This window comes from Chionomys nivalis, chromosome 8, assembly GCF_950005125.1.
Source record: "Chionomys nivalis chromosome 8, mChiNiv1.1, whole genome shotgun sequence".
Taxonomy (NCBI): domain Eukaryota; kingdom Metazoa; phylum Chordata; class Mammalia; order Rodentia; family Cricetidae; genus Chionomys; species Chionomys nivalis.
In genome coordinates this window covers 76951892-76972747 of record NC_080093.1, presented here as the reverse complement: position 1 = coordinate 76972747, position 20856 = coordinate 76951892, and the positions used below count along the sequence as shown (strand labels likewise).

The 20856-nt window shown below is 41.0% G+C and overlaps 1 protein-coding gene and 1 non-coding gene across 3 annotated transcripts in view; one reads left to right on the top strand and one right to left on the bottom strand.

Annotated features, from left to right (window-relative positions):
- Rexo5 (RNA exonuclease 5) overlaps positions 1-13352 on the top strand; it is a 54838-nt gene extending 41486 nt beyond the window's left edge. Inside the window, exons 14-21 of one of the 2 annotated variants that reach the window (XR_009057549.1) lie at positions 2168-2272; positions 3720-3857; positions 6903-6995; positions 7463-7679; positions 7894-8081; positions 9363-9481; positions 10777-11200; positions 13134-13239. Coding sequence is in view for 1 of the 2 variants with exons in the window: in XM_057777161.1 (XP_057633144.1) it covers positions 2168-2272; positions 3720-3857; positions 6903-6995; positions 7463-7679; positions 7894-8081; positions 9363-9481; positions 13134-13215 (942 nt within the window). In the remaining variant the exon portion in view is untranslated. Of the gene's footprint in view, positions 1-2167; positions 2273-3719; positions 3858-6902; positions 6996-7462; positions 7680-7893; positions 8082-9362; positions 9482-10776; positions 11201-13133 lie in introns of both variants that reach the window. The other variant, XM_057777161.1, reaches the window with a different exon arrangement.
- Positions 1797-1984, bottom strand: LOC130880855 (U2 spliceosomal RNA). Its single transcript, XR_009057656.1, has one exon. It is a non-coding gene; the product is annotated as a U2 spliceosomal RNA (small nuclear RNA).
- Positions 13353-20856: the final 7504 nt, after the last annotated feature.

Below are 20856 nucleotides of genomic sequence, written 5' to 3'. Positions count from 1 at the left end.
TTGCTTCAAAGTGACTGAGGACAACACCCTAATATCAACCTCATGCATCCCCACCAATATGAACACATGTGTACATGCACCTGCACACATATGTACCATAACATGAAAGCATGTATACACTATACATACATAAAGAGAGAGAAAAATAACCAGTTCTGATTTTATGAACTGTTCTATGCAGCATCCAAGATTTGTATTATCTGCAGTTTTGCTTTTTTAACTGTCTCAAATTTTCTTGGCAGTTTGTTGCTGTCTATTTTTTACAGCAAAGAATCTCTTCTACCTCATGGCATCTTCCTTTGGAACTGCATCTCTAACATGCCATAGTAGTCAGTTTGTAATGATTTCTCAGCAAGTCCTGTACTCCTGTCAGCTCTTCAAATCAGATGAGAAGAAGCCAGTTTCTCAGGCAGCGCCCAGATTTTCCAGAATATTGGACACATAGGTTTGCATTCCAAGAGAGAATCTCTGGAGTGGGAAGTTATCCTCCCATGAAGTCTGTGTTGATTCAGAGGGAGAAAGAGATGGGAACACAAAGTATTGCAGTGCCATTGCCATTCACTAGAATGTCTTACCTCCCAAGAACTGGGAGTTAGAGGCACATACCCCACCATTCTCAACTTTCCAGTACTTGGAGCTTAGGGTTGTTTGTTTGTTTGAGACTAATTTATGGTGTCAGGGAGAGGAGAGGAACTTATAATCTTGTTAGGAAAGGTTGGCATTTGCCATCTCTCTCGACAAGATCTGTAATTTACCTTTTTATTTTCATTTTTGCCACATCTAACAAGGGTACCATTTTTTTTCTATATATTTCATGCTGCTAGAAAGCAGCTGCCAGGCTTTTAGCCATATCAAAGTTGTGACATTTGCATTTAGTTGGATTTCTTTCTAGGGGTGCTTCTGTTTTCTACTTCCTCTAATTCTTTCAGGCACATTGATTCTCCTCCTCACTACCTACTACCCCCATCGCCAATGACTCTCTTAAGCCTCCTTTGTTTTCCTTATTTACTGATTTGCAGCAATGTATAATGATGCGGGCCTCTGTTGGAATTTATTTTCTTACAAGTGACTTCAAGGTTTGTGGTAATCACTCTCTTAGTAATATTTAAAGTATGGGTCACATATGTTATATATTACCTTTATGGCTTTTATGTGATACTAGAGGGTTAAACCCGAACTCTTGTATATGGTAAGACCTGTTCCACTATGCTATACCCCAAGCCCTTTTTATTTTGATACAGGGTCTCACTAAGTTGTCCAGCCTGACTTTGAACTCAGTCCATAGCCTGGTCTTAAATTTGCTATCCTCAGCCTCTATGTGGTTGAGATCATAAGCCTGTGCCTCCAGGCCCTGTTGCAAGCTGCCTTTAGAAAGAAACCAAGTCCTTTTCACTGTGTAGCCCTGGCTGTCCTGGAACTCACTATGTAGGCCAGATTGTCCTCAAACTCACAAGAGATCCCTGTCTCTGATTTAATCTTGAATTGCCAGGATTAAAGACATGAGCCAGCTCCACCTGGCTTAGTTGTTAGATTTTTAATTCATTGGGTTGGGGAAGTTCCCTCTGTCCTGGTTTTTCTGAGTTTTGATATTGTTATTTTCCATAAGCTTTGTCTGCATAAATGAGTACAGTCATGCTAGTTGATATGACAGTACATGTTGACTTTCGAATATGGACCCAGCCTGATATCTTTGAATAAACTGCTTCTGTTGTGTAATTCTTTTCTAAGCATTGATAAACTATTTGTGACACTGTCAAAAAAGAAAAGAAAGAAAGAAACCAAGTCTTATATCCCTGGAAGGGTGCATTGTTCCTGAGATTCTCCAGTTCCAGGTTGATGTGTGACATGGATGTAACAAGCTCCCTTTCCATCTCCCTGCTTCAGAAACTCATTGCATATGTTATTCTTTGACAGAGGACATAGTATATTAAACTGGAAAGGACGGGTACTATGCTGAGTCTTAGCCAAAAGGCCAAGAAGCAGTAATTTAGTGGCTTTTCTAGGAGACTGTGTGCTGTTACCATTCTCCTTTGGACCTGGAAGTCAGCTGTGTGCCTCTTTGGGGTATAAGTAAAAGGCAACTGTTTAAATTACTGTGGCTCATGGAGGAAGTTGGATGAGTATTGAGTTCCTAACTCATTCAGTCTATGCTGTCTGTTCTCTTCAGGTGCTTGAGGAAGCCAAAGTGGAAGTCCCTTTGTTTCCCTTCAGCATTGTGCAGTTCTCTTTTGAGCCCTTTTCACCCATCTTTGCTGACGAGGTGAAGCAAAGTGTAAGTAGATGGTTTCTGCTGAACTGTTTGATAACGACAACCTCTCTTCATTAAGGAAAGTAATTCACACTTGCTTAAATTCACATCTATTTCTCCAGATTATTTCAATATACATTAATATTTGAAAAACATATTTTATAAAATAGGAATCAGACTGAGTATCCTGTTTTACAACTTTGTTTTGTTTTGTGTGTGTTTTTTTTTTTTTTTTTTTTTTTTTTTTAGTGTATATATATGTGTACAGGTATGTGGGTGGGTGGGTGTGTATGCCCATGCATGCAGAGGCAGAACAAGGTCAGAGGCCATCATTAAATATCTTTTCTTTTAAAAAAGAAAAATTTATTTACTTATTATGTATACAATATTCTGTCTGCAGACCAGAAGAGGGCACCAGACCCCATTACAGATGGTTGTGAGCCACCATGTGGTTGCCAGGAATTGAACTCAGGACCTTTGGAAGAGCAGGCAATGCTCTTAACCGCTGAGCCATCTCTCCAGCCCTAAATATCTTCTTTTATCACATCACATCTATCTTTTTCTATCTATCTATCTATCTATCTATCTATCTATCTATCTATCTATCTATCTATCTATCTATCTAATTTATCTATCTATCTATTTGAGGCAGAGTTTAGCCACCCTGTCTTTACTGCTAGCACTGAGGTTAGAGGCATGTGCCACTTGCATTCATGTTTTCCTGTGGGTGCTGGGGTCTGAACTCTGGTCCTCAAGCAAGCACTTTATCCATCGAGCCATTGCCCCGGCCCTTTGTTGCAACTTTATTTTAATTTTAAATGTATCTTCTGTGTCAGACATAGTTTATTGTTCTTATTTTTAAGATATGCAAGTATTCCACTGAGTGGTAAACCTATTATTGAGAGCATTTGTGTTTTCAATTTTTTCCTACTATAAATAATGTTGCAGTGGACATCCTTGAATACAGACTCTTCATTTTATTTTGTTTTTTTATTTTTTGAGATAAGGTTTTTATGTAGCCCTAGCTGTCCTCGAATTCTCTGGAGACCAGGCTGGACTCAAACTCACAGAGATCCCTCTGCCTCTGCCTCCCAGAGGTCTGGGATTAAAGGCGTGCACCTTACCTCAATGATAATTTTTTAAAAGATTTATTCATTTTATTTTTTTTGTGTGAATATTTTGTCTGCATTTATGTGTGTGTGTACCATATGCATGCTTGGTGCTCTTGGAGGTCAGAATGGGGCATAAGGTTCCCTGAAACTTGGAGTTACAGATGGTTGTGAACGACCATGTGGATGGTGGGGATCTAATGCTCTTCTGCAATAACAACAAGTACTTCTACCCACCGAGCCATCTTCCCAGCCCTATAACAAGTCTGGACTTTAGACATCTGAAAAGGTAAGCCAAGCTTTGACTTATGGTTTCAGTCCATTTTCACATCCACTGCTTTATTCTGTTGTTTTTCCTATAGATGAAGGCCAAATGGACAGAGATGTCAACTGTCTATGCTGGTCCATTTGTCAAAAATTGTAACATTGGGCCTCTGAAGAAGATGTTTAAGAGCATGGGCCCAGTCCAGTCAGTAACTCTTGTTCTCGAAACTTTTAGGGTAAGCTGAGAATATTAGGTTTTGACTTTCTTAGAAAAATCAGATGATGGTGAGGGCTGTGTGGCTAACCAATAATGAATTAGTAAAATGAGCTTGATTTGCTCCAGCTCTGTCTGATGGACAAGTAACTGGCCCATATATAATCATTATTTCTGGATCTTATGTTCTTGTGTACTTAACAATTTTTATTTTGTTTTGCTTAAAGAGAAATATACCATGTAGGCCAGAGAAAAATATGCTAAAGACAGGGTAGTAACACAACGTTTTTAATCTCAGAACTCCAGGAAGCAGAGGCAGGAGGATCTCTCTGAGTTTAAGGCCAGTGTGGTCTCCATAGAGAGTTTCAGAACAGCCAGGGTTACATAGAAAGACCCTGTCTCAAAAAAACAAAAACAACAAAATCCCTGCCAGTTGAATGTGACCTTTTGTGCTGACCTCACCTTTGAATGATAAAAATATCCTTTAAAAAAGAATAGTTGGGGGTGTGTATGTGGAAGGATGGCTTCATGGTTAAGAGTATGTACTGCTCTGGAGGACCTAAGTTCAACTCCCAGCACCCACATCAGGCAGCGCACAACCAGCCCCAGGGGAATCAGACATCCCTGCCTCTGGGCATATGGACATAACCACACACAGAGACATACACACATATGCATAACTAAAAAGAATAAATTTTCAAAATAATTTAAAAAATATAAAAATGATGATAACTCTTATTTTTTTAAACAAAATAGTGAAGCCACCTAGTAAGATGGTTCAGCAGATAAAGGCACTTGCTGCCAATTTGATGACATGAATTAATTTCTGGGACTCACATTGGTAGAGGAAAGAAGCAGTTTCCACAAAGTATCCACTGATTTCTACATGCCAGCCATGACACATATGCGCACAAACACACACACACATACACACAAACTAAATAAATAAACATAAGTTAAAAATTACAAAAGAACTGTAACTTCCCTATCTTAGTTGTATAGGCTTTAACTACACAGTCAGCCAATAGCTAGGATGCATTAACGGATAATTGATTTATAAAGGGTTTTAAGAGTGAGCTGGGTGGTGGTGGCACACACCTTTAATCACAGCACTTGGGAGGCAGAGGCAGGTAGATCTCTATGAGTTTGAGGCCATTCCAGTCTACAAGAGCTAGTTCCAGGGCAGGCTTCAAAGCTACAGAGAAACCCTGTCTCAAAAAACCAGAAGGAAAAAAAGGTGTAACTAGGGATTAAACCTAGAGTCTTAGGCATGTTAGAAAAAGACTCTACCGTTGAGCTACATTTCTAACCCTTTTTGTTTTAGTATTAGAGAGGATCTTATTGTGTATCCTGTGTTGCTGTAAGATATGCAGTCCTCCTGACTCATCTTCTGAGTAGACAGGATTATAGATGTATGCCACCATGTACTATACTCAGCTTTGATTTTCTGTTTTTGTAAGGGGCATAGGACAATGTAAGAGTTCTGCCTGCCTACTTTTCTTTTTTAATTCTTTAGTCTCTTGAAGTAAATTTCGTGTATTGGATTTTTATTTATATAAATGATCTTAATGATTTTGAAACTATTTCAACAAAAGAAAAATATTTTTAGTTATTTAAATACTTATATATCATGTTAAAATGTATATAATTCAAAGGACTTAAGTAAATCTCCATCTTTATAGTCATTATATTATTATATAAGTAGATAAATGACTAAGGTTTCATGTGAAACAGTAGCATAGCATGAAAGAAGATACGACAAGAATTAAAACTAGAAACAGCATAATAATATCTATAGGAGCTGGGCATGGTGGTACCTGGAGGCAGAGGCAGCACAGCTACTGCACAGTCAGGAGCACCCTGATCTCGTTCCAGGTCAGTTAGGCCTCCTTGGTGAGACTCCTTCTCCAAGTAGAAAGGGCTAACTATAGATATTATGTAGTAAGTAGTATGATGGAGGCCTCTATAAGGAGGACTAAATTAGCTGAAGAAAGGAGTAGGAGAAAATGTCAGTATTTTGTTTTCTACCTTTAGAATGTAGAACTGGGGCAATTCATAACCTGGTACAATAATAATTATGAAAATGAAGTAAAAACACAAGGACTGCCAAAGTTACTTTTTGTTGTTGTTCATTCCTACAGCTAAAAATTTAGATATTGATTATCTCTGAGAATAGATAATCTCAGAATTGGGAAGTTTGTTGCAAGATTATAACCACTTATGTCTTGCTTTTTTTGTTGATTTTTGTTTCTGTATAATATACATAATATAGAATTTACCTTTCTAACCCTTAAGTTCACAATAAGTTTACTGATATAATACAGTGTCATGATCATGATCGTCCTTCTCTATAACTGTTCATCATTCTGAACTGGAACACCCTATAATTTTAAGTTTCAGTCTCCTAATAGATATGTGGCTTGTAGGATTTTTTTCCTATTTTGTGAACTGCATTTTACAATTTGGTAGTCTTGATGTCTAAAAATTTTGTAATTTTGAGGAAACCTAGTTTGTCTTTTTTTCCCCCCTTGTTATTTGCCTTTGGTGCCATTTCCAAAAATTTGTTCAAAACAATGTCCTAAAACTTTTCTGTAGGAGGACTTTTCTCCATGTGGCTCTGCAGCTCAGCTGACTCTGGGGATTTAGCTGCTTTGAGTCTTAAGATGTGGCATAGCCAGTGAAAGAACTTGGCTTTCCCAGGGAACTGGAAAGCTGTCTAAAAACCAAGCTAGTTGACATCTAGGAGTCCCTGCTTGTGACATACATGAGTGACCTTAGTGCTTTGTAGCAAATATGAAGAGCAAGTTAGGTAGTGATGAATTGCTTAGTTTTTCTTACATTACCATCACAATGGGCTGTGGTTTTAAATGGAAAAATGGAAGTTACTGACTGAAAACCAATTCCTGAACTTTGGTGATTTTCCTTAAAGCTGACTGACAGTCTGCAATCCATTGCCTGCCTGGCCTAGCACATTAAAAACATCCATTGTGGTTTGGGTCCCTTTCTCAGTCCCTCCTAGCAGTTTGAGTTGAAAGTAACAATGGTGAAAACCTTGGTCTTTCTGCAGCCTTACTTCTGTGTACAGTATGAAGTCTTGGAAGCTGCTCAGCTGGCTATAGAGACCATGAATGGCATTCTGGTAGAAGGTTCTTACATCAAGGTAAGATGACCAAAACTGAAAATAGCCCCCTTCATCGAGACAAGATTTATCACAGTCCATATGTAGGGATATCCTGAAGATGCCCAGGCATGAGGCATTATAATAAATGCCCTTAATCAAGACTTAATAACTTTCAGTTTCATAAAAATCAGCCTGGGCTAGACTACAGTTTTATTGTATTCCTTATCAAGTATCCTTGTCCCTCAGTGCTATTCTGAGTCTGCCCATTCCTTAGTTGTTTTTGTACAAGGAAACAAGATTTCAGTGGAGGCAGCAAGCAGGGAACTGGAGAATATAGATTGTTATGAAAATATGTATTTCTTAATTAAATCTACAATCATTTCTATGAAGCATTTATTGGCCTCCTAAATATTAGGAAGCTGCATATTGAGTTGCTGATGTACAACATGACAGAGGTTAGTTAAAATGGTAACTTTGTACCACTAACATCATCTTTCCTTGGTTAGGTGCACAGGCCTGTGACAGAATTCACTCTTGAGTGTGACACCCTTGTGCGTGAGCTAGAGCAAGATTGTGAAAACCAAGGTACTATATATGTGACTGGATTTGGCAAAGCTTTTAAAGAACACCTGTTGGAGCAGTCCAGCCTCTTTCCTGGCCTGGAAGCCATGATACTGCCTAAAGATGTTAAAAGCAGACAGCAAAAAAACTACTGTTTCTTGAGTAAGTAATACCATTAAATGTAGCCTGGAAGGATATTGGAGATGGCAGCAACATGAGGTCAAAGAAGGGGTTCACCAAAAAAAGCTTTCCTGGAGTATACCAGGGCGGAGCTTCTAATTCTACTCTATTCCTACACCTTAGCCAGGCCTTAGTTTATCTGTTGATCTGCTTTCTTGGCTCTCGTAACAAATGTTGGGATTTTTCCTACTTTCAGAGTTCAAATCCCGTGACAGTGCCCAGGTAGCCCTTGAAATTCTCAAAGGCAAGGACTGGAAGTTGAAAGGCAGACATGCCCTAACCCCCATGCACCTTCAGACATGGCTCAAGGACATACATCCTGAACCAGCAATGCCTTCAGGACTTCAACTAGTACCACCTCTCTTGGAGAAGCATGTCTTCCAGGTAATGAGTGTGTCTTGGGGTCAGCAGGGAAGGTAGCTGCTGGGGTCTCTGGTTCTGGACCCTGGCCTTCTGCTTCTGGAGCAATAAGGAAAGACTTGCTCATTGGCACTGCATCCTTCAAACTTTTTGTTGGTTTGTTTTTCCTGCCCTGGCTCCTGATGGAGGAAGGTCATTGGTTAATTAAGAAAGAAACTGCTTGGCCTTCATAGGTTAGAACATAGGTGGGTGGAGTAAACAGAACAGAATGCTGGGAGGAAGAGGAAGTGAGCACAGATGCCATTTTCTCTCCTCTCTGGGGCAGACGCGATGAAGCAAGCCGCCAGGTCAGACATGCTGAATCTTTCCTGGTAAGACTGGTGCTACACAGATTATTAGAGATGGGTTGATCGGGATATGAGAATTAGCCAGTAAGGGCTAGAGCTGATGGGCCAAGCAGTGTTTAAAAGAATACAGTTTGTGTGTCGTTATTTTGGGGCATTAGCTAGCCAGGCGACCAGGAGCCGGGGCAGCAGGAACACAGCCCGCAGCTCCCACTACAGGCTCCCATCTTATATCCCTCCTCCAGCCTCCTCTAGCCCTGGCCATATTTGTTCTTCTCTCAGATATCAAATACTTTTGCTCCTTTGATAACCACTAAAAATCTCATTCTTATTCTTCAGGGTGGTTCTGCAAGGAACTTTGAGGGAGCAGGGTAGGAGGATGGAGAGCTGGATAAGTCTTAGGTGAATTAGTTCAGGGCTTCCCAAAGTGTGATATATACACAAGATAAATTTTGGCTGTCATAGGTAGAGACTTTTTTGTTTCCACTTTTGTAGCTTAGGACTTCCATTAAACTTACATCTGACCTGAGATTAGGCAAGACTAAGGCAGCAGTGGAAATGCATGAATAAAGAAGGTGTATGTGTAAGTGTGGAGATCAAAGGCTGCTTAAAGCTTGAGAAACTTTGCTGTAGTCTCAGACTTAGCAGATGAGGGATGGAGATTAGAGCTGGTCAGTGACTCATCCAAGGTCACAGATACCCTTAATGGCAAAGGCAGGTAGGGAACCTCATCAGTGATATGACTCCCTCGTTTAGGGCCCTTTTGGAAGACTCACTTGAGAGAACCAACAGAAGCTGCCTTCTGCCACAGAAGTCCTAAGCCACTTGAGGTCTGTAAGAGGGCTGCAGTTTCAGACAGGGATTTTTTCCAGAGCTTCCTGTGGCTTTAGAACTCAAGAAAGTGCTTTAACTCCTAAAGGTGAATAGGAGACTAAATGTTGATGCATGACTTTGGTCCTAGATTGCGGAGGAGAACCACCCAAGGATAGTTGCCTGGCGTTGCAACCGGAAGATTGAAAAGCTCTATCACTGCCTGAGCCCGGGCACCCTCTGCCTCATCCTGATGCCAGGAACCAACAAGTAAGGACTTGATTCAGCTGTTTGAAGGGAAGACCTTTAGTTAAGTGATGCCAGGCATGTAATGAGGATTTACATGAGTTCTTATCACAGTTCTAGAAGGTAGACATTATATTCCTATTTTACTTGTTACTTAAATTTATTGGTTCTTCTGATGCAACTCATCCCACCTTAAAATCAGAGAATTAGGCCTAATAAATACTGAAACGGGCTGTATAGGTCTGGTTATAGCTCCTATTATATACATTTTTAAAATATATTTATTTTTTACATACATTGGTGCTTTGCCATGAGTGTTGGGTCTCCTGGAACTAGAATTACAGACAGTTGTGAGCTGCCATGTGGTTGCTGGGAATTGAACCCGGGTCCTCTGGGAGAGCAGTCAGTGCTTGCTCTTAACCACTGAGCCATCTCCCCAGCCCTATTATATAAATTTTTAATAACTGGCCAACTTACCCATCACAGGTCTAAGCTGGAAAGGTGGTACACACCTATAACCCCAGCATTTGGAAGATTGAAGGAAGATAATGAGTTCAAAGCTAGTCCTGGGGTACACTGTGAAAACATGTCTCAAAGCAAAATTCTCTTGTGAGGGATTTTCAGTAAATCAGTGATTTTTTTCAAAACATAAAGTATGACAAATACTTTATTTAAAGAAAAATTAATGTTAAAATTAGTCCTAAAACATATAGTGTCATTTGTGGGGTATTTGCAGTGTGTGTGAAGGGCCTTTTTGGAGTAGTTAGAAAATTTTAGAATTGTTCTTCCTAAGTTTTTCTTTGTTATAGTTATTCATTATCTTTTGTGTGTGGTATGCATACATGTGCTCAGATCATCAGACTCACTGCAAATGCCTTTACCCATAGAGCCATCTTGCCAGCTCAAACTGTATTGTTTTTTAAACATATCATAAAAACTGGGTTTAGTAGTGCGTACCTGTAATCTCAGCACTTGGAAGGTGGAGGCAGAAGAATAAGGAGTTCAAGGCCAGCCTCAGCTACATAAGGAGTTAGGGCCACTGTGGGCTACATAAAGTCCTATGTCAAAAGATTAAAACTATCTCAAGATTCTGATATTCTAGGAGATGCTGTACTACAAATGATAGTTTAAGTAATGTCTCTTTGGGCCGGAGAGCTGGCTCAGCTGTTAAAGGCTAGGCTCACAACCAAAAATATAAGTAATGTCTCTTTAATTTGGGGGTTTTCTTGTATGATCTTGTTGATTTTGGTCTGTGTCATTGGGATTCCTGTCCTTCATCTGTGTGTGATAATTTGATCTTGTTTGTTTGTTTGAGACAGGTTCTCTCTACGTAGCCCTGGCTGCTGGGATTAAAGGCATATGACACCACACATGGCTAGATTTCTGTCTCTTCAAGCTGTCCCACAGCTTCTTTTATATATTTTTCATGTAGTTTTGTTAAGTTTTCAAATTATTTGCTAATGTGGTCCAATCCTTTTTATTTTTATGTGTATATACATGAATATACACATGTGTATATATATGCCACAGAGCTTGAGTGCATTAGAAGCCAGAGGAAGGCAGCAGATCCCCTGGATCTGTGGTTATAAGCAGTTGTAAGCTACCTGATGTGAGTACTGGGAACCGAGACTGAACATGGGTCCTCTGCAAGGAGTGCTCATAACTGCCGGAGCTCTCTTCATCCCTAATTCCTCTACTTTATCTTCAAGTCCTAATAATCTGTCTTCTTGATCCATTCTACTGGTAAGACTTTTCTGAGTTTTCTAATTGGGTTATTGAGTTTTGCAATTTCATTATTTCTATCTCTTTACTGAATTCAGTTTTCAGGTCTTGAACTGTCTTGTCATTTCATTCAGTTACATATTTATTTTCTTGGATTTATTCTTATCCTCCTAAGTTCATTGAGTTGTTTTCTTTAAATTTTTGGATTCATTGATGATGTTTATGATTGTTTCTTAAAATTGTCCTGGGATTCATCTAGGTAGTTTTTAAAATTTTTTAAATTTTTATTTTATGTGCTTTGGTGTTCTACCTGCACATATGTCTGGGTGTGAGTGGAACCGGAACTTGAGTAATAGACAGCAGCAAGCTGTCATGTGGGTGCTGGGAACTGAACCCAGGTCCTCTGGAACAGCAGTCAGTGCTCCATTAGTAACCACTGAGCCATCTCTCCAGCCCTCTAGGTAGTTTTTATTGGAGAACATTTCTATAGGGCTGGTGAGTTTTGGAAGGGACATAATGTCTTGGCCTCCCAACATTTGTTTTGCAATATGACTTTGTCATGTAGACTTCCTTGGTTATATGTCTGATTCTAGGCTGCTCTGTTGATTGGGAGTTTTGTTTTGATTTTTATTGTTGCTTGGTTGATTTCAGATCAGGTATCAATAATTAGTAGTTAATCCTTTAGATTCTCAGTTTTGATTTTGGATTGGATGAACATGCATGATTCCAGTTCAGTGGTAAGCAAGAAATGTGGATGATTTGAATGGATGGCTGTTCTGCAAGCTCGGCTAATTGGGTAAGCCAGGTTCTTGGGCACTCACCAGGTTAAGCCAGAGTATAAGCTGTTTGCCTAAAGCTGGGCCTAAGTATTAAGAATATAGCAGGCAGGTGAGAGGGTTCAGGATACTTACCAGACTTGGCCAGGACACAGAATGGCTAGGCAATGAGGTTGGTGATGGCACAAACAGGCAAGAGTCCTGGCAACTCAAAGACTGGGCCAGTGCACAGGATGTTTTATCTAGTCTAGTGTGGTAGGGGCAGGCAAGGGTCCAGGATACTCACTGGACTGGGTTGGCACATGGGAATCTGTCAGACCCTTAATAAGCAAGTACTATGACAAGCAAGTACATAGACTGGATCAGGATTATTAGAGTCCTTAGAAGCACAAGCACAATGCCTCCGTTTAAGCAATTTACCAAGGTCACACAACTAGTAAGTACAGCCACTCTGCGCTGAACCATAATGATCGGACTCTAGAGCCATTCAAAAAAAGACTTGCTAGACAGCAGGTTAACAGTTTGTGTTTTGCTATTTTCTGCCTTTCTTGCATTAAAGAGCTCCTTTAGCTCTTTAAATCCAGTCCCATGAATATTCTTCCAAGGTGGCAGTGAACTACCAGGTATCAAACGACTCCTCAACTGTAAGCACTGTTCTAATGACAAGCATTGTTAATAAGTAACAAAGTTTTTCAGATGATACTACCCCAGTTTCTAAGGACTCTTAACCTGGCTGTTACTTGCTAGTATGACTTAAACAAGTAATGTCTGAGCCTGTTTCTTTGCTTGGAAAATGGATTGAAGACATTTATCACTGAGCTGCTTTTAAGGGTTAGCAGACAGGTATTTTAAACTGCCCACACTTGGTATGTAGAAAGTGCCCAGTGAGTGTTGGTTATTACTGTGCTTCTTTACGCCTTAGTGGCATAGTAACTTGCACGTTTTAGGGTTAAGAAAAAGTGAAGCTTATTGGAAATGTGTCGTCTGTCTCTTAAGCAGCAGAGCTAGGACTTGAATCAGGCTTCTTCACTGAGCTCACTCCAGCCGGCAGCTTTCTATAAACCTTCCTCTTGGTGTATTGTACACACCTGCTTAAAAACTTACTCTATCCTAGGAGCATAGAGCCATTTATTTAGCCATTTAGATAAAAACATGTCTTTGTTTTTTATTTATTGCAGCACTTTTGAATTACACCCTGGCCTAGGACTGATGAAAATAAAAGAGGAAGAGGAAAGTGACCCCCCGGGCCTGGGAGTGTGAATCTCCCCACACTTTCCAAGTATCCCTTCACATATAGAGAATGTGACTAGGCTACGGCCCCTTCAAGACAATGGCAAGTCTTTCCATCTAGCAGACACTTTTGTTAAAAAGTTGGGATACCAGCCAAAGTATTTTGTCATGTGCAAAATTTCAATAAAGCCTAAAACTCAAAACATTTCCTCCTCTTAAGGCATGGTGAGGGGGAAAATGAGTGTTTTGTGTCTGATTTTATTTATACAGGTACTGATTGATTGCTGTATCCCTACCATTAAATGGTATTTACTGCAAAGACCAAGAGAAAAAATCCAGCCAGTCTGTCAAATTTCTGTAAGTGATTGGCTAAACTGTTGACTCTTTGGCATCTGCTATAAAGTTAAAGGCGGTGGTGGTGTTGGGGAGCGGGGGGAGGCTGAACTAAACATCCGGCAAGAGAAGAGATAATGGAAGACTTATCTTTGTAGTTAGAACCCATTTCCATGTTTGGAAATACCTTTTGAGGGATACAGCTGCAGAATTACCCTTCACCAGTAGGTGTCCCCATCACACCAGGGCACCACTTTGAAACTGGAAACTTCAAAACTCGGGGGGGGGGGGGGGGGACCACCTAAGTTTTTGTTGTTGTTGTGTTTTTTTTTTTTTTTTAGTTTTTCGAGACAGGGTTTCTCTGTAGCTTTGGTGCCTGTCCTGGAGCTAGCTCTTGTAGACCAGGCTGGCCTTGAACTCCCAGAGATCCGCCTGCCTCTGCCTCCGAGTGCTGGGATTAAAGGCGTGCGCCACCACTGCCCGGCCCACCTAAGTTTTAAGGCGACTAGTAACACTGTTGGAAAGATGGGACACAGATCTACAATTACAAATCTGATAGATACTAAGTGCTCCAGAGAAAGTGAACCTAATCTGTCAGTCACAGCTAAAACCTTGCTTTATACACTCAGATCCTACAATTCCACCAAAGAACTGAAGATGCTTGTACAAAAAAGTGCACAAAGTAGATGCCACAGGGTTATTACAAAAGAATGAGTCTGCTGTGCACATGTGCCCCTTCTAGTCCCAGCTTTTAAAATTATTGGACTGTTCAATGTAAGTTAAATAGTATTAATCTAGGCACAGAGATACTAGTATCTCATATAAGTATTATTTTGCTTTTTGAGACAGGGCCTCACTATGTCCTGGGACACTATGTAGACCCTGCTGTCCTTAAATTCACAGCGATCCATCTGCCTTCTGGGATCAAAGCCATTTGCCACTGCACCTGGCTCTCAGAATTGAGTTCATAGTCATACATGTACATGTGTGTATAGGGCTATAGAAGAGTATTATAGTTTTGATTCCTGCTGCGCAGGGGAATGTACAAAGCTATGCATAGGATTGGAACCAAGCCTGGAATGCTGTGTGCCAAGATGTTAACAGTATTTCTCTCTGATTAGTGGAACTGGCAAATCAAGTTTTACAAAATGCTTTGATGTAAGGTTCTATTCTAAAAAACAAAAAACCCAGGCAGGCTTGGTAGTGCACACACTCTGGAGGCAGAGGCAGGTGGATCTGAATTCGAAAGCGAGGTCAATTTATGTAGTGAGTCCCAGGTCACCAAAGGCTACAAACCCTGTTTCCTTAGGAAAGAATAATTCTGAAAATTTGGGGTTGGGCACTTAGGGCAGTGTTCAGTCCTTAAATGAAGCCTCTGTAAGATTGGGCTGTAAGTGGAACCAAGCACCAGAGTTTGATTTGAGATTAACACACTGCTTCCTGAAGTCCCTCTGTCAGGAGGAAATGTGTGTTGTGTCAACTTGAGCTTCCTTTCCAGCTAAGCTCTAAAGCAGTGGAGCTCAACTGATAGAAACCTTTTGAGGCTCCTGTCCTCAAAGGCAGTGCCTCTAGTGGACATGGAAGAGCCTGGGTTACAACTTCAGCTTCAGCTCCTGCTGAGTATTTGAGTCATTCTGAATCCATTTCCACAGCTGTATAAAATGAGGAAACACTTATTTTTAAGAATTATTAGACTTCAAAGATCTAGCTTGTGGAAAATGTCAAGAATAGTAGACTGTGAACTATTTTCCTGAGATCCTGTTTAAAATGGGGAAATCAGTACCTACTTCACGGTTGTTAGGAAGATTAAATTAGCGAAAAGTCCAGCATGAATTGAGCTCAGTAAGTGGCAAGCATTAGGGGACTTTGCAAAGTGTTGCAAGAAGCTATTAAGGCTTTCTGAACTCAGTAAGGCTATTTCCTTCATCATGGATGAGGCTTTCCCCCTGGGCCCCAACTGCAGAACTGAAGAAATGAACCTAGCCTTCAAGCCTCAGACTTCTGCACACTGTGTTCTTCCAGCTGATGCTCCCACCTTTTGGAAACCAAAGCTGCCAATTTGGCCTCTTGCAAAACACACATTCCATTCATAAGTGCGTTTGTGCATTGTTTCTCCCACACCCTTCTAGGCAGCCAATGCTGAGCTGAGTTGCCAAGGCAGCTGCCTGAGGAGCAGTCTTAGGGAAAAGGCAACTGGAGGTTTTTATGGAACTCTTGATTTGGGTTTGGAACTCCTGTGCCTATATTGGGGTTGCTCAGAACAACACTAAAGCCACATTTGTTTTTATTTCCTTGGACCTCTGAAAATGACCTCTTAAAAAATAAATAGGGAAGTCAGTGCAAATTATATCCAACCACCCAGAAGCAATGACTGACAGTATTTTACAAACCTAGAGTTTTCTATCATTATTCATATTTTTAAAATAGCTACATAATATACTGTCATAACTCATAGTTTCTAAACCACGACTGTTGACTGAAGCTGCAAACTGCATTCTTGCACATACACACTCAGCAGGCATCTCTTAAGAAAAGCTTCTGTACTGATGCATATTGATACTTAGTTCTTTTGACTACAAAAAGATTCCACTGTTTACCAGCATAATTTGTCTCAAATCTTTGCCAGTGTGCTGCATTAAAGAACATTTTCATATGTTTAATTACAATTTTCTTGAGTATCATTTAATTGACATCTAACTTAGCTTTTTGGTCAGATTTTCTTCAGCGAGCTGTATATTTCTGTTGCCTGGTGTGTTGGGAAGCCAACTACTTTTCCATGTTGACTTTTTAAGAGCTTCTTGTGGATTAAATATGTTAGAAACATTCAAAGTGTTTCTAGTTTGCTTTTTAAGACATAGAAATCTTGTAATTTAAAGTCCCGACTGATCCAAGGATCAATGTAAATAGCCAATGGCAAAGCTTATATATCTCTAATGATTTGACTTCTATACCTCCTGACACCTCGGCATATAGTATTTTCCTCATATGTAGATAAATTTACCCAATTATCTACCTTTGCTTCTTTTATAATTTGCGTCAACACCAAGGGCTAGAGGGATAACTTCTAGAGCCAAGTCAGCTATCTGCTTTGAGGACTTGATAGGAGAGACAAGAACTGAAGACTCTTCTCTATCCCTTTGAACTACTTTTTAGCATACTTTCTTGATAGAAGTCCATTCCATATGCAATCATGCTCATCTGGTAACTGTATAAAACTACTTGCCAATCGTCTAGTTGAAAATGGATTTTATCTGCTTGTAATCCATACAGCACTGTTAACAGCACTCAAGCTGGCTATCTTCCATTCCACTCTGCTACTCTCCAATCTGTAAGTCCCTATCTGTGCTTAAGAGAAGGGACAAAGCCCAGAAATAGTTAATGGGTGGAGTGTGGAACAAGGGTAAAACTACACAATTTCTAGGGAATATCAAGCTTATTAAGACCTTTCTAACGGAAAAGCCTTTTCTGATCCCCATCCTGCACCTACTACATCTTAGAAGATACCAAGAGGCTAGGAACCTTTAGAAACCATTAGCACTTCCACCAAAGAAATGAGCAAGATGGCTAGTCAGTGCCATTGTTGAACAGACAATAACCAGAAAGTACGAGAGAGGGACTAAGGGGCTTAAGTCTAGAAGTTAAGAATAGATGTTCTTGTTAGCTTTTTCCTCTCCTGAAGATGGGAAACAAGAACCCTAAGAGATACATACATGGACCCCCCAAGGGGAAGTAGACAAGGATCTCCTTAGTAAGTTGGCAGCATGAGGGGATGGGGGAGGGTGGTAATGGTGTGGAGAGAAAGGGAGCAGGGAGGACATGAGGGATTGGGAAATCTAGTTGGGTAAGGACAAAGGGAGAGCAAGGAAAGAGGGAGCCACTGTGGGTCAGCAAGAAACCAGGCATTGGGGAAACTCCCAGGAATCCACAAGGATGATCCCAGCTAAGGATCTAAGCAGTCCTGGAGAGGGTGCCTAAACTGCCCTTCCTCTGCAATCAGATTGATGACTACCTTGTCATCACAGAACCTTCAGCTAGTAACTGATGGAAGCAGATGCAGAGATCCACAGCTAAGCCCTAGGCCGAGCTCCTGGAGTCCAGTCAGAGAGGGAAGAGCGATATTATGTGCAAAGGGGCCAAGACTGATGGGAATATCCACAGAAACAGCGGACGTGAGCTAGTGGGAGCTCACTGACCCCAGACGGACAGCTGGGGAACCAGCATAAGAACTAGGCCCTCTGAACGTGGGCGACAGTTGTGTGGCATGGGCAGTTTGTGGGGCAAGTAGTAGCGGCTCCAGTATTTATCCCTAGTGCGTGAAGTGGCTCTTTGGAGCCCATTCCCTATGGAGGGATTCCTTGCTCGGCCTACATACAGAGGGTGCCCTGGTGTCCTGCCTCAAGTGATGTGACACACTTGACTCCCCATGGGAGGCCTCACCCTGAGGAGTGGATGGGGGAGGGGAGAAAAGGTGGGGAGAGTGGAAGGACAGGAGGGAGAGGAAACTGGGGTTGGTATATAAGATTTTTTTAAAAAGGTAAAAAAAAAATTCATCTCCCAATTTGGCACAATAGAAAGTTGAGCCCTTTTCAGGAGCTTAAGTGATGAAAGATCAAATGTAAATGCCACACACTAAACTCTGCTCCCTGCCCCCCAATGTACCTAACATCTTTTTGGAGACTCTTAAGAGGGATGGTTGAACACTATGAGGTATCATGGGTATTTCGTAGACTTTTTCTTAAATCCTAACACTGATGGAGATGCCTTTATTTTGCAGGTGAATAAAAAGTAAACTTAATCACTGCAAGCCTGATTAGACCTAGGGGCATACACAGGGCTCATGATGGGCTTTTTTCATGGGACTTGAGTGACTTCAGAAAGACGATTTCAGTAGCAGGGACAGTGCACGGAGATGATCACCTGTGTTTGGAGCTGGGCTCCTATCCTACATGGGTCATTTTCCCACACAGTTAACATGGCACAGCATCACTGAAAAAGTCTTATAACTTATGCCTCAGAATAAATTCACTGTTTTTTGTTTTCTGCAGAAATATCAATAGTCAGGTAAACAAATTTATTGAATCCAACAGCAGATAACCTTCAAAATAAAAAACAACAACAAAAACAAAAAAATACTGTAGACATCAAAGACAAAAATGTGTATATCAAGTTAATATTCAGGGGCTATTTGAAGAGTGCAACAGTGCAGAGAATACAAAAGTATTACCTTTTGTCAAGTTTGTACAACCTCAGACATATGCTGGTCACAAACCAAGAGGGATCCACAAAGGTGGAGGGTCACATGAGCAGTGGACTCATCACCTCAGCGGCTTAAGACAGGATATGTGTGATATCAAAATTTAACCAAGCCCTGTTTACCTATTGCTTCAAATTCCCTCTTCGAAACCTAGACCCATACTCAGTGCAGCAGGGAAGAGCAGTTAATCAGATTCTGAGGACTGGGGACCAGTATTAGAGGGAAGGTACTTCTTCCATAGCAAATACAGTTGTGCTGAGAGAAAAACAGCAGCTGCTGAATGGCTTCTTCTGGCAATGCTTGAGATAGATGTGTGATAGAAGTAGGTATCTGAGAGCAGGCTGGGTTTCCAAGAGAAACAGAACACACCAACACTAGAATCAGAACTTGATTACTCAGCTAATCACACCATCTCAGCATATGCGCCCAATGCTTAAGCATCATTCTTTTTAAAAGGTGGGGGGAGAGGCTGATAATCATCCCCAGCATGTAGTCCTGGGCCAACTGGTATGGACTGCTATTACAGCTTACTATAGGAATGTACTCTGAAGAGGAGTGGCAAGAACTTCCCCTCTACATGACCCAGAAGGGAAGATCAATGTCACATGTCCTTTAAAAAGCCCTAACAGACAAATTTTGATAATTTTGTTCGTTCAAGTATTAAAGCTAAATACTGCTCGAGTCCTTCAAGTAAGACCCTTGTCAGTTACCGAGATGTTCAAGTCATCACTAGTCATCCTAACATACATGGGAAAATCAGTCTAAGAAAGAAGAGGGAGAGGGGGCCTTTTTAACAGTAGCTTTCTCCTGTCCCCTTGTGTAACTAACTGTATAGCCGGGTCTACCTGCTGCACTGAAGACCCCACTTGAAATACAACAAACCATACATTCCAATATACAGACCTTTTGCTTCCTTAGTTTTTGGACTAGCCTTTATCTCAGCAACTTCCCACCAATGGTCCAAGTGCATACTCTATGGGGTCCCATAACCATACTTATGGGGGCCCAAAGACCAGGCCCTAGGAGACTGTTTCAAGCTAATACTATGTGCAGCTAAACTCATTACTTTGTGTCCATCCAACATGAACAATACTGCTTTGCACATTTTCTGTTATCTTTCCCTTAGCCTATAGCTTTGGCTGAAATTTGAATTTTCAGCCAGTTCTGGAGAGATTTTCTTTTATCAGATGGGTACATACAGGCTTTTGGACCCAACAATACACATGTTGGCACATCCGCCACAGTAAAGACAGCTGCTGAGGCAACCCCTAGAAGTACAGCAAAGTGTCATGAAGAATGATACATTCAAGTTTGGCAAGGCTAGGGGAAAGAATTCAATAAAACAACCCTTTACCTCATACCAGCTTGCTAATAAATAACTAAAGAAATACCATGGGAACTCAAAAAGTTGCTTGCCAAAAGTTAGCAGTTTTCCAACAGAATCTGTCTGTGTAGTAATGCTTAGATGTTGCAGAATTCCAAAATGGCACCCACATATCACACCTCCCCACATCACCCCAGTGTCACAAAGCTGGCTTACCTGAGGGGCAAACATCTGGCCTCCAGCCACTGCTGGAGCAAGCCTATCTGAGGGTGAGTGAAACAGAGGCTTTTGTTTCCCAGAACTGTTAACTACAAACCTTATACCTTGCTGTGAATCTCTTGGCAAAACAAACAAAAGACCACTGCACAGAGAACCCCAGGTCCCTCTAACTGTTCCTTTCTCTGGTTTCTCAACAACAGCATTATAAATACAGTCACAAATAATTTCTAAATGACGGGCTGGAGAAACTGACCATCAGTCAGAATCTACCCAGAGGGAAAGAAATCTAGTTCCTTGAGTCCATGGGGCCCTTGACAGCCTCCCTCTCTTGGCACTTGCCTGCACATACACCCTTTCTTACCAGGGACAGAAAGAAAGTCTTACCTACCACACTCCACTACTCCTTCCCTCCTTGGACTTCCACCTACTCCAGCATTAGAACGACTGGCTGGGTGAGATCTCCAAAGGCTGCCATGTAGCTGTGCCCTGGGAAACTGTTGGGCCCCTGGATACTGACTTGCTCAAGAACTTTGTCTTACTA